Below are 13,188 nucleotides of genomic sequence, written 5' to 3' on the forward strand. Positions count from 1 at the left end.
AAGAAAAGAACACCTAGAGCTGCATTCTGCATTCAATAAGAAGGCGAAATCCACCACATCCTGAGTCAATCCAAATTTTGCCCCACTACAGAACATCAATGGCTGGGGGCCCCCATCCAGAATTCATCCGTGCTTTTAAAAGGGAGGGGGAAAACCACACAAAGTTCTTGCTACATACCGGTTAAAATCCCAGGGACAGAAGATTAGGCAGACTTCAACATCTTTTAAACAGCTGATAGAACATCTCCAACCCACCACAAAGTGCCTTGAGTTTTTTTTTCCTCTTAAAGACAAAATTAAAATATTTCCTAAATGTCAACAATCTTAAACAGAACATAGAAATTGACCTCCCATAACTAAATTAATATATGTATTATTTTTCCAGAGCTGCAGCGGGGGTGGGGGTCACGAATTCACTCTTTGGGCACTCGGAAGCTGTCTTTCTCCTTCCGGATCGCTCCCATCGTCCGGATGGGGTCCGTTTCCCGGGCGTGCTGCTGCACCGTTGCCTCTCTGGAAGAAGGGGGAAGGGAAAACAAAGACCGATTGCACGGGTCACTGAAACTCAAGCAGGGGAGGCAATTGCATCCCGAGCACTTCCCATAATCATGTTTCCAGAGAAGGTTGTGCCAGATTCGAAGCATGCTTGTGCACCCGCCCAACCACGCCCCAAAATGTAGTTATACACACACACACACCATTAAGACTACTGTGTACTACAAGCAAGCACCGTGAAGACAGACTGATGACGATTCGGCACCATAACGTTCATTATGGCTTGTCATCTCACTGCCTTTATAATTAGAAAAGTTCGAGGAAAGGGAGATGTCTGTCAGTGGCTGCAGTGGGAAATTATCACTCTGGGTTATCTAGGCCTTTTTGCCTCTGGCTCGGCAAGGCTTTTCTTTCCACTGTCATGATGCTTGCTCACTTCGGATAAGATCCAAAATGTGGGCCCCCCTGGTGACACCGGACACAATGATGACACAATGCCTGAAGAAGTGATCTGAAGACGTGAGCTGTGGCTCACGAAAGCTCATACCCTACCCGAAAATATTTTTGTTGAGAGAGAGAAAGAGAGAGAGAGAGAGAGAACGAGAACCTAGGGAGCTCAGAGAAGGGAACTGTGAGGGTCTGTACGCCTTGCCTTGGGTAAGGCCTTTGCCTTGTATGTTTTCCCCCCCCTCCCTGGACTCATAAAAGCAGTCCAGGCCTCTTGCCTTTCCTTGGTTCAGGCGCAGCGTCTGACAGGCCCCAGGTTGGAATGTCTCTTCCCTCTTCCCACGTCCCTCCCTTGCTCTCACTGACTCCCTTCCACCAACTATGGCCTTGGTGGGTAGATAGTACTAACAAGCTCTGAGTTCTTTGATGTTTTGTACCATGCACAATTATCTCGTAGATTCCCATAACATACGTTTAACATCTGCTTCCCTGTAGGGGTTATAATTCTGTCTTTGTGAATCTGTATTCACTTGCAACTTTACCAGTGTAAGGCCTGTACTACCTGAAGCTTCCAATAAAGTTCCTTGTTTCTGCATGACAGTCTGAGCAAGTGATTTTATGGATCTTGTAGGTTATCCGGGCTGTGTAACCGTGGTCTTTCCAAGACCATGGTTACACAGCCCGGATAACCTACAAGAACCAATGAACTCTGACCGTGAAAGCCTTCGACAATATTTTGATTTTATGGAGTTTGCACAGGAAGGTTGGGAATCCTCACAGGAACCTGGATCCCCTTTCATATTTTATCCTCCCGACCACCCTGTGCGGTAGGCCAAAGAAGAGAGACTGCGACTGGACCAAGGTCCCTCGGGAAACTCTGATGGACCAGAGGGGATTCGACCAAGCGTCTCTCCAGGTCTTGTCCAACAACCTAACCGCTCAGCAACAGCTGCTGGAAAAGAGCTGGGGTCCTCCAGGGATATCCCAAGCCTCTTCTCTCTTTCAGACAATCGGTCAACAATCAGACACCCCAAAAGCAGAAGCCCCTCACCCAACCATTCCCCTCGCCATCCGGAGCTCCCCGCTAGAAAGAAGAAGCCAATCACCTCACTCTCATGAACGGGTTGTAGGTGAACTCCTCTCCTATGGTTGAGGGGATGGTGGGCTCGCCACTGTCGTATTTGCCCTATGGGATTGACAAAAGCGGAGGTCAAAAAAGTGCTTTGGGTCCCGAGAGAGGGTCCCAAGGGGTCTTCCACAGCCCCCTGAACACACGGGAAGGCACCCACAGCAGCATTCACCTTCGGGCCCATGCTAAAATTATCTTGAAATTAAGTCTCGTATCTTAAAAAGATATTTCAACTACAGGTAGGGCAATTATTTCCCTCTTGCGCTTAGGATTCTGCTGTGCGATACCCTCCCCCACCCCATGGACCAAGAGTACGGCCCTCTCCAAAAAAGCCTTGGGATAAATGCCAGATTCACAGACTGAAGTACTAGTTTGGGCTACAGAGTCACGTACGAGTGCCCAGCAGAGAAGGACCACTTGCCCAGGTGAATGCTAAACAGAGGTGTGGCGATCAAGGGGAAGGAGACCAGCCCCACCAAGCTGAGGGTCAATTCCCTTAAACCCTCCCAAGGAAGCAGACGGACCATCCCACTCACCTTTGCCCAAGACAGCTTCTGCTGGATGGCCCTGTTGGTGGGTTCCACGTGCCGGGCAAATTTCAGGTTGTTGATGGTATATTCGTGACCACAGTAGACTTTCTAGGGAGGAAATTTGAGGGAGGGTGAGGGACACAGAGAGAGCAAGAATCACAGACCCCCCCCCCCCGCCCTGAAGTTACAAGACGGCCATTCCTGCCTCATTCTGGGAAACAGAACACCTGAGATTAAGAGAGGGGTCACCTGAGACCTGAGGTCTATCCTCCCCAAGCTGAACTACCCTCAGTGGTCGCCAGATGCCCACGCTTGCCCCCACCCCCAGCATCTGCGGAGGAGCCTCCGCTCTGGGTGGCATCAAGGAGGGAGGTCTGGCGAACAGGCCGAGGCCCAGAAGGGCCCCTGAAGAGGTGGCACATCAACGTTTTAAATAAAGTCACATGAAATGTGGGGCCTGGCCTTCTGAGGTGGGGGTGTCAAAGCTATGGGGCATGCTTCCTGAGCCTGGCCACCAGGAACACTCTGTGGCTGACTCTGTGTTCCCAGCTTCAGGCTTTTATTGCAACTGAAGATTTCACCCCAAAAAATCCTCAACTTTTATAATTTTGGTACCTAGATTGGATAGATCAGGGTTTGTTTGTGTTTTTAATTTTTTAAAATCTTTTACAAAAGCATTTTTGGCCCTTTTGACATCTGGATATCGTCAACCACTTGACGTGGTGACTAAGTTTTATCAATAAACCATAAAGAACTTTGGGCTGAACCTGGGACCTTCTGCGTGTCCAAGCAGAGGCTCTGCCACTGAGCCACAGCACCTCTTACTGTCCTATAGGTACTGTCCCACACACACACACACACACACACCCAAAAAGAGAGAGCCGGCGTGGTACCGTTTCAGGCGGGAGGCGTCCCAAGATGTCAATCAAGGCCCTGTACATTTCCTCAGGGGTCCCTTCAAAGAACTTCCCACAGCCGGCCACGAAGAGGGTGTCCCCTGGGAGACAGAGAGAGAGAGAGCAGAGCTCACTAGATGTCGCTTCACACCAGGGAGGGCAAGGCAGAGGAAGGGGCTGGGACCCTCTGGCCCACAGCAAGCCGCTGTGAAGCCAGGGTGTGCAGAATCCCACCCGACGCCTCACCTGTGAACACAGCGGGGGCCTCCGAGCTGTTGGGCGTGGTCACGAGATAGCAGATGTGTCCAGATGTGTGGCAGGGGGTGGACAGGCATTTCACGTTGAGGGAGCCCACCTAGGACAGAGAGAAGGGCCCCAGTGACTCACTGGAAAAGACAATAATGCTAGGAAAAGTTGAAAGCAGCAGGAAAAGAAGAGAGGAGAAGAGGAAGGCCCGGCACGAGATGGATTGACTCTATAAAGGAAGCCATGGACAAGGCCGGAGTTTGCAAGACCTAGGCAAGGCTGTTGATAGGACGCTTTGGAGGACATTAATTCATAGGTCGCCATAAGTCAAAAGTGACTTTGACAGCGCTTAACATGCATACATGGTTTTTTTGGGCATTACATAAAACGCACTCAGCAAGACCAAATCTTCTTTCAATTCTAAAAAGCCACCCGTTCACATGTGCAAAAACAATTAAAAGGTGCTAGCAGTTGGTTTCAAAGAGTGTAGGGCACTCCCCAATTGGGCAACACGGAGAAGACCAATCTCTTGGGGATCTGGGACTTTGAGACCCTGAAGCTTTGCCACCCTCTGAAGCACAATCCTTATTCCCCCCAGGAAAGGACAATAAGCATCCATCATGCTAGCTGAAGAGACCCATAGAACTCAGAAGCTTGCATGCAGCAGCACTGAAACCAAACATAGAAAAAGAGATGGATCTTGTTGGAGATATTATCCCACATCCACTTTAGCGGCTGTGTGCATGTGGGTCAATTAACATGTCAGCCTGTTGCCGAGAGCGCAATTTTGGCATAAGGTGCCCACGGCTTCCTCGGATGGCTGTCGGCGGAGAGGTCAAGAGAGGGTTGCATCAACAGATGCGGTATCTTTCATCCAAACATATGGGCTCATCTGCAGGAGGGAACTTCGCAGGCCAAGAGAAGAAAACCAGAGTCTAGAAACGTTTGGACTCTCCAGGACCTTTTTAGTGATTTTGGTGCACGACAGACTGCCAAAGGCCAGCTTCAGACAGAGAACTGGACCCACGCCTCCCGCCCCCCCAATCGTCCCGCAGCAGCTCCACGTTTGCAGCAAACAGCCCCCCCTCGACTCGTTCGATGCAAGGAGCCATTTTGGGCAGCTGCAACAAAACTGGGTCCCTCCCCAGTTGCACGCTTAAATAAACGGACCACAAAGCCGTTCCAAAGCCAGCGGGGGCCCCGTGTGCAAAGGGAAAAAACCACGACACAATGGTGGCCACGTGCAGGGCCCTCGCACGCCCTCAGCGCTGGGGTAGAACGTCAGTCTCACAGAGTGTCTGGCCGCACGCGGGTTCCCCCTTTTTACCTGAAACGACATTAGATGAGAGACTCTCTGGTTGAGGGCTCCAACCCTGCTATCTCCCCCGTACACTTGTAACCCTGGCGCCATCTTTACCAGTTTCTCATTGCCACCAGCGTGGTCCCTGGAAGGTCAAAACGGCAGACTTTGGAGACGATGAAAACACACAAGAGGTGGTTCGCTGACGAAGCCCACGATTGTCCGCTCAAGGACTCCCCGGGCATCGCCCGTTTTATTTCTAAATTTACCTTCTACCCCAGTCCTCAAGTTTCCTCTGCGAGGCAAGCAAGTGCCATGCAGATGGGGAAATCCCACTGTGAACAGTGATCGGTCAGACCCTGGCCGCCAAGATGCCCACAAGTTCAAGCTCGTTTTGAAACTAAATTCAAGCTGGTTCATAACCACAGCTCATTCCAAACAGTCGTGAGCATGCGGGGGGGGGGGGGGCAATCCTTCCTTACAAAGGCACAGACAGTGTTTTATTTGAACTTCCTTTTCCTACACCAAACCCCAGATTCTCAGGGGTCCTCGGATAGATGGTAGAACAGATATAAAACTAGGTAAAACCGGCACTGCAGACGTGTCCCCCAGTCACCCCAAAAGAAAAGTGGGTACGCTTGACCTCTGTTGCTAGTTGTGGTAATTTATGGCAGATTAGAAGGGTTGGGGGGTGGGAGAGCCACAAGAAAGCATGTGACAAAAAAAAAAAAGGTTACCAGTGGTGATGGGTAGTCAGAACCGTAGTGAGCTTCGCCCCGTGTTTTCTGACCGCATCCAGAACCTGTAGAGACAGGAAGAGAGGGCATTATGAATGCTTACACGTTGTTCAGCTGCAATTAAATTCCTTTTAGTTCTTCTCTGGGGAAACAAGCATAACTCATAAATGGGCACGTATAACCACACAAGAAGCCCAACTGGTCATTTGGCACAGGCGTGACCTGAGAACATTCCTTGGTTTGAACAATGCCTTCTGGACAACCCTGTTTGTGGCAAGTAGGTACGGCAATCAGATGAACATGTGACACTGCCTTAGACTTGGTCCATCAAGGTCAGTACTATCTACTCCGACTGGCAGTTGCTCTCCAGGGTCTCAGGCAGAGATCTTTCCCATCACCTGCTACCTGATCCCTAACTGGAGATGCCGAGGATTGAACCTGGGAGCTTCTGCGTGCCGAGCAGATGCTCTACCACTGAACCACAGCCTCCCCTTGTGATTTTTAATTCCCACCATTCCTAGCGAACTTCAGAGGTCATTTGCACCAAAGGAAGCGACCCCACTTTGTGAGTTAGAACTGGTCACATTAATATCAACTTTCCACACTTTGGCAGCATCCAAGAAAACAACAACCAAAAAAAACGGTTACAGGTAAAAGACGTAGTATCTCACAAACAAATGTCACCTGCCTATCTTACACTGGTGACTGCATGACATATTACACTTATAAAGATTTTTTATACCACTGCAGATTATCTGGCATTTTTTAGAATTGCTTTGTAGTCATCAACCAACCAATCATAGAGGATACTCATAAAGTGGCCTTATACTGAATCAGACCCTTGGTTATTAAGATCAGTATTGTCTACTCAGACCGGCAGCGGCTCTCCAGGGTCTCAGGCAGAGAAGAGTCTTTCACATCACCTCCTTGCCTAGTCCCTTTAACTGGAGATGCCGGGGATTGAACCTGGGACCTTCTGCATGCCAAGCAGAGTCTCTACCACTGAGCCGCAGCCCCTCCGATCAGTATTGTCTACTCAGACTGGCAGCAGCTCTCCAGGGTCTCAGGCGGAGAGGTCTTTCACATCACGTACTGCCCTGTCCTTTCAACTGGAGATTGCTGGGAATTGAACCTGCAAAGCAGAGGTGACCCTCTTCCCATACCTTCTGGGGCTGCACCGGATCAACGATGGCGGCTTGCTTGGTATCCTCATCGATGATGAGGTACATGTAGTTGTCCGTGAGCGCTGGGAGGATCTCCACCTTCATGTTGGCCTGCGAAACCACCTTAGACGGCCTTCCCTCAAATCCCGTATGGAGGAAGCCGGCCCGAAACTGTGGCAGACCTTCGGAGGACAGATGGAAAAAAACGGCAGCACGTTTAGCCCAGGGGAAAGCACCCAGTTGAGTCCCAGCGGCCAAACTGGGGATGGCAGAGTAGCCCTTACACCCTGGAGTCTGTGCCGGAACCTTCCTTAGAGCTATAGCAGAGAATTTTGGGACCAGCGACGGTTCAACTGTCACCTGTACGGAAGGTGCAGAATACGACTAAGCAGCAGGAAATGCAAGAATCAGGCGAGGTCTGAAGGAAGGGCCAGCCCAACGCAGAAGCAAAGGCTGTGTCAGGACTCTGTGCTATAAGCCATACGAGGTCTCCGCACCCAGCCAAGTCTCCCACCTCTGCGCTGCGGGCCAAAATGTGCTGAATCACAGAGGAGTAAACCCCCGTCCGCGGTGGCGCTCTGCTGACAGAGGTGCCGCTCCAAGCCGGAGAACCTGTTTCTCGCCCAAGCTGTGCGTGCGCTCACCCCTCCCTCCCTATCCCTCCAGGGGTGCTTCCCTGGTTGCATTTAATGCGCACAAAAGGACTCTTTCCTGATCCCACAGACATTTTGGGGAGGAATCTTTAAATGTGGGGGGAAACATACCCACTACCAACAGAGGACACTGCGCAAAGCACACCACGCATGCTCGCAGTGGCCCCGATATTATACTTGAAAGGTATGACAGCAGTGTTTTATGGAAGACCGCATCTGGTTAAGTTTACTAGCAGCCCCCAATTGTGATTTTTAATTTTCCTTCTTCTGTTGATGTATTTTATCTAGGCTTGCAGCCACCTAGAAGAAAGGCAGCTAATAAACAATCCAACCAAAATAAATAGTTATCCCCATTGTACAGGAGGATTCTGAAACACAAAAAGCAGCTTCCTAGAGAGATTGTGGTCGCAAAATGTGAACCAGGGACTTCCTGGCTCCAGGGGTTCGATTCCTACTCCCACCGTCTGACCTTGGGAAAGTGACACTCCCTTCTCAGCTTCAGGTCCAATCTGTGCTAACAGGAAAGAGAGCAACCTCCCTTGCAGGATCGTTGTAACGTGCGCATTGATACCTCGCGAAACTAAAAAACAACAACGCTCCACTAATGGTTAGCTGTCATCCTTTGCTAAGAATCCCGAAAGGATCTTGAACACATGAAGCTGCCTTCTACTGAATCAGACCCCACTCGGTCCATCAAAGTCAGTATTGTCTACTCAGACCGGCAGCGGCTCTCCAGGGTCTCCGGCAGAGGTCTTTCACATCACCTGGTCCCTTTAACTGGAGATGCCGGGGATTGAATCTGGCACCTTCTGCATGCCAAGCAGAGGCTCTACCACTGAGCCACAGCCCATCCCATAACACATAACTTTGCACCTAAGGGGCCACATCCCAGCCAGAAGGGTCACCTAAAACATCTGTTGAGTGCCATGAACCTCAAGCGACATCACTTCCTGGTGCAACGTCAAGGGGCAGAGTTTGACAGCTGTAAAACCTTGCAGGCAACGTTGGCCCACAGCCTGTTTCCGTGCTCGCCGCCTCCCTGACCCAGCTGTGCAGGGTTGCCCAGCTGGGCCAACCATCTCCACCCACTCATCCGCTTTCAGGGAACAGTTGTGCCAACGCTTATCTCCAGGCCTACAAGGAGATACGGGGAGGGAGAGGCTTCCCCCCCCCCCCCGCTGCCCAGGTTGGGACACCTCCCTGCTCTGCTCTAGAGGCAGTGATGGGCGGGGACACCCACAGCTGGCTCCTGCGTCACAGCTGGCCAGCGCCAGGGAAGCAGTGGGGGGTCTCCAGACACCAGCCAGCAGGCCAAGGTGAAAGCGAAAGATCCCAGAGCAGGAAAGGAAAGGGAGGCATCAGAAATTTTGTGTTCCTCTGGCCAGAAGAGGGAGGGGGATCCAAAGGGGAGGGGGAAAAAAAGATTACAAATCAGAAATATTAAATGTTAATAATATAGGGGGGAAATCGAATCAGGAATATCCTTTGCGACGCAGAAGCGACTCGAGCCTGCTGGGCGCGCGGTCTTATAATTTCCAGAACAACAGGGGAAAGGAAGAGGGGCCAAAACGCGGAAGTCGGTCCGCTCTGATGCGTGTCTGCACGCTCAGACGCGTCCTAGCCTGGTCCGCCCACTCACCCACCCCAGTTACTTTGGGCAGTGCCGGGTGCCGCATTGGCCAAGGGTTCTGCAAAGCGGCCCTGCCCGTCCCGGGACGCCCCGCTGCGCCGCTGCAAATCTCCCGGGCAGGGTGGCCCCGCGCCAGGCGCGCCTGGCTCGTGCCAAGGGGCTCTCGGGGGCCCAAGGGCCGAAAGCGCGCACTCACCCGAGCGCAGGCCCAGGAAGAGCAGCGCGGCGCCCAGCCTGCCTCCTCCTCCTCCTCCTCCCGCGTAGACCATGGTCCGAGGCGGCGGCGGCGGCGTCGTCCCGGGGCTTACACAACCGCCAGCCGGGCGTTCTGTTTGGTCGCGGGCGGATCCGGCCCCTCCGCCCTGCCCCGCCCCGCCAGCCAATCGCTTCCCCGGCACGCGGGACCGGCCTCTCCGCGCCCGGCGGAGGCGGGACCGCGCAGGGACAGGGAGAGGCACAGATGCGCGCCACGCGCGCGCCCCCGGACCCCCTCCCACCTTCCTTCCGCCCCAGACTTTGGCAGACAGCCCCGGCGGCCTCTCGCGCTGCTGCTGCTGCTGCTGCTGCTGCGGGGGCTTCCCGAAGCAAAGCTCGTTTCTGCATGGTAATTGCATGGTAGTTAGGACATTTGGGAGGACTTTCATTCATAGGGTCGCCATGAGTCGGAAGCGACTTGACGGCACTTAACACACACACACACACACAATTAGCGGCGCGTCCCAGACTGAATTACCCGCATAGGGTGGTTTGTTAATTTTTTTTTTTTTAATTTTGCACGCTGAACCAGGGAAGTGACTGCGAAGCCGGCGCTGACCTGCTTCGCATGACCAAAGAGCCCATTTAAACCCGACCTTTGGTGTTAAGAATCCCCCTCAAGGAACCGTGCAGAACAACAGAGGCGCGTTAGCTATGCACATGCGAATGGCTACTCAAACAGGAACAAAGCAGCAGGCGAGTGGGGGTGGGGAGTGGAGCTTCTTTTTGCGTGGGGACCATGAAAAGGCATTTTTTTAAAGTCACATTTTAAAAGAGAGCTTTTGAGCAAGCATCCAAATTGACCATGCAAAAATGGCCAAGAGATTTAGCTTTGGATTTGCCGCTGTCTACATGCAGAAGAAGAGTTGGTTTTTATATGCCAACTTTCTCTGCCACTTAAGGCAGAATCAAACCGGCTTACAATCACCTTTTCTCCCCCTCCCCACAACAGACACCCTACGAGGTAGGTGCGTCTGAGTGTGACTTGCCCAAGGTCACCCAGCTGGCTTCGTGTGTACGAGTGGGGAATCAAACCCCGTTCTCCAGATCAGAGTCCACCACTCCAAACCACCGTTCTTAACCACTACGCCACGCTGGCTCTCCAGCACATTTTCCCCATCCTAATTCTGTAAACTAAAAAAAAAATTAAGCCCCCCTGCAGAGTTTTGAGAATTTGGATGGGGGAAAATGTGCATGTAGAGCACAGCAAATCCAAGGCAAAACCTCCCGTGCATAAATGGTCTCAGGAAACAGAGCCCCAGACAGCCAGCTCTGAAAAAAAGCAACTTAAAAAAAAAAAAAGGAATGCCTCTGAGAGTGTGCAGAGCGCCTTGCTGTACCTTGCTGTTCGCTCAGAATTAGGCCCCGTTCCGCTGCAGAGGACCCTAGTGACATACAACCAGACACCCTACCACACCCACCCCGGGAGGCTTCCAGACAGACAGATTAAAAACTTTGCTGAGAGCATGTGCAGAGTGTCTCCCTTTAGGGATGCTCTGGAGTGGAGAGAAAACAGGAATGCCATCCAAGTTTCTCCCCGCAGGAATCAGCCCTGAGAAGTTCAAAATAATAATGAAGAAGGGTCTTTTTGGCCATTCCCTTCCCCACAATATAACCCCAATTGGTTGGCACCTCTGGGCATTAGGGAGTCAGTCTCCCAGGCATCTTTTGCCCCAGCACCTTCTTGCAAAGGTTACGCACAGCCAAAGACAGCTGTTCCCCATGAGGCCTTTCCATCATGATACCAGCCTACCTTACAGGACTATTGTCCAAACGGCATAAAAATGCTTCCACAATGCTCAGAGCACTTATAAGCATTAAGAATTATTACGATGGCCTTAAAAGTGAAACAGCTTCACCCCCTCCTGACGCTGGATCAATAGGCAGGGGGTGAAGATCACCCCATTTTGGGGTGAGAGCTTTTCTGTAGCCCTCCGCCGGGTGGACCTCGACACAAAGTCAGGGACCTCGACACAGAATCAGAATCATTGCACAGACATCTTTGCGTTTGCCAACACTCGGGAAGGGGGAGAGGGGGACGGGACTCTACCAGGATAGAATTTCAGGTTGCAAAAGAAACCTGGAGGGGAGGATCAGCTGGTGTTGAGAAGCCTCCTCACAACTCTGCCATTGGTTTGTTTTTCTCCGCCAGCTGAGAAGCGAAGAACCGGATTGGCGTGGAGAAACCGTGTCCCTGCCGGCTAGCCATAGCTGTCAGAAAAGCCTCGCTGCCCGGTTCAGAGTTCATCCCGCGACTGCAGAAGGAGGAAGATGGCTTCTTCCAAGCCCCTGGCCAGATTCTGGGAGTGGGGCAAGAACATCGTCTGCGTGGGGCGGAATTACGCGGAGCACGCCGCAGAGATGAAGTCAGCTGTCCCCACTGAGCCCGTCTTCTTCCTCAAGCCCTCCTCCGCCTACGTCCGAGAAGGCTCTCCCATCCTCCGCCCCTACTATTCCCAGAATCTGCACCACGAGGTGGAACTGGGGGTGGTGATCGGGAAGAGAGCGCGAGGGGTCCCCGAGGAAGCGGCCATGGATTACGTGGCAGGCTACGCCCTCTGCCTGGACATGACGGCCAGGGACACCCAAGAACAGTGCAAGAAGAAAGGGCTTCCCTGGACGCTGGCCAAGGGCTTCAGCACCTCTTGTCCGGTCAGTGATTTTGTGCCCAGGGAGAAAATCCCGGATCCCCACCAACTGAAGATCTGGCTAAAAGTGAACGGGGAGTTGCGCCAGGAAGGGGACACGTCTGCCATGATCTTCTCCGTCCCCTACATCATCAGCTACATCAGCAAAATTATCACGCTGGAGGAAGGGGACCTCATACTGACCGGGACCCCCAAAGGGGTTTCGGCTGTACGAGGGGACGACGAAATAGAAGCTGGGATCCAGGGGTTGTTGAGCATGCGGTTTAAAGTGGAAGAGCAGGAATGACTGGCGGGGTACCCCCTTTCCAGGGAGAGAACTTTACAGCTTGAAGACAAAGGGCACAATCCTTTCTCGGTGGGACTGAAAAGGCCACGCTCCTGCCCTGATGGCAACCCACAAGGATAGGCCTTTTCTCTCACCCCCACACAGGCTGGGGGGATGGGATGAGATGAGCTTCCCTCCCACCCCCTACCCCGGCCGGACCTTTCTAGGCCGCTCACAGAGCTCTGATAGAAAAACTTCTGAACTTTGCTGTTTCAATCAAATAATCTCAAATATCACTGTGGCCTTTCTTAAAAACACATCCGCACAATGAAGGGATTGTTATTTTCTGTTGCGCCAGATGCCTTCTTAAACAGAGAATTTGTTTGAAAAATTACATTAAATTGTATTTTAAAAAAAAGACAGAACTTGTTCTGGAAAACACTTTGCCATGGAGTTAAATATGATGCTGTAGTGGTTAAGAATGGTGGTTTGGAGCAGTGGACTTTGATCTGGGTTTCATTCCCCACTCCTCCACATGAGCGGTGGAGGCTAATCTGGTGAACTGGATTTGTTTCCCCACTCTTACACACAAAGCCAGCTGGGTGACCTTGGGCCAGTCACAGCTCTCAGCCCCACCTGCCACACAGGGTGTCTGTTGTGGGGAAGGGAAGGTGACTGTAAGCCGGTTTGATTCTCCCTTAAGTAGAGAAAGTTGGCATATAAAAACCAACTCTTCATAATAATAATAATAATCATAAAGTGTAGACAATTTAGAGTATCATTCGCCTATTGAC

The 13,188-nt window shown here is 51.9% G+C and overlaps 2 protein-coding genes across 2 annotated transcripts; one reads left to right on the forward strand and one right to left on the reverse strand.

The window, feature by feature from the left end:
- Positions 1-413: 413 nt before the first annotated feature.
- LOC130492550 (hydroxyacylglutathione hydrolase, mitochondrial) lies at positions 414-7,076 on the reverse strand. Its single transcript, XM_056866306.1, has 8 exons — positions 6,944-7,076; positions 5,781-5,845; positions 5,071-5,188; positions 3,744-3,852; positions 3,495-3,598; positions 2,608-2,709; positions 2,049-2,128; positions 414-513 (listed from the first exon to the last, which is right to left on the reverse strand). The coding sequence occupies exons 1-8, from the start codon at positions 7,046-7,048 to the stop codon at positions 414-416; spliced, it is 783 nt and encodes a 260-aa protein (XP_056722284.1). The 5' UTR covers positions 7,049-7,076.
- A 4,667-nt stretch (positions 7,077-11,743) lies between these two features.
- FAHD1 (fumarylacetoacetate hydrolase domain containing 1) lies at positions 11,744-12,415 on the forward strand. Its single transcript, XM_056866312.1, has one exon. It carries the CDS (start codon positions 11,753-11,755, stop codon positions 12,413-12,415), a length of 663 nt encoding a protein of 220 aa, XP_056722290.1. The 5' UTR covers positions 11,744-11,752.
- The last annotated feature ends 773 nt before the right edge of the window (positions 12,416-13,188 follow it).

This window comes from Euleptes europaea, chromosome 21 (genome assembly GCF_029931775.1).
Source record: "Euleptes europaea isolate rEulEur1 chromosome 21, rEulEur1.hap1, whole genome shotgun sequence".
NCBI lineage: Eukaryota > Metazoa > Chordata > Lepidosauria > Squamata > Sphaerodactylidae > Euleptes > Euleptes europaea.

Coding starts and splice junctions, on each gene's coding strand:
- FAHD1 (XM_056866312.1), top strand. CDS start 11,753: ATGGCTTCTTCCAAGCCCCTGGCCAGATTCTGGGAGTGGGGCAAGAAC.
- LOC130492550 (XM_056866306.1), bottom strand. CDS start 7,048: ATGAAGGTGGAGATCCTCCCAGCGCTCACGGACAACTACATGTACCTC. Junction 5,189..5,780: donor CTGACTACCCATCACCACTG/GTAACCTTTTTT, acceptor TTGACCTTCCAG/GGACCACGCTGGTGGCAATG. Junction 3,853..5,070: donor CTCATCTAATGTCGTTTCAG/GTAAAAAGGGGG, acceptor TCTCTGTCCTAG/GTGGGCTCCCTCAACGTGAA.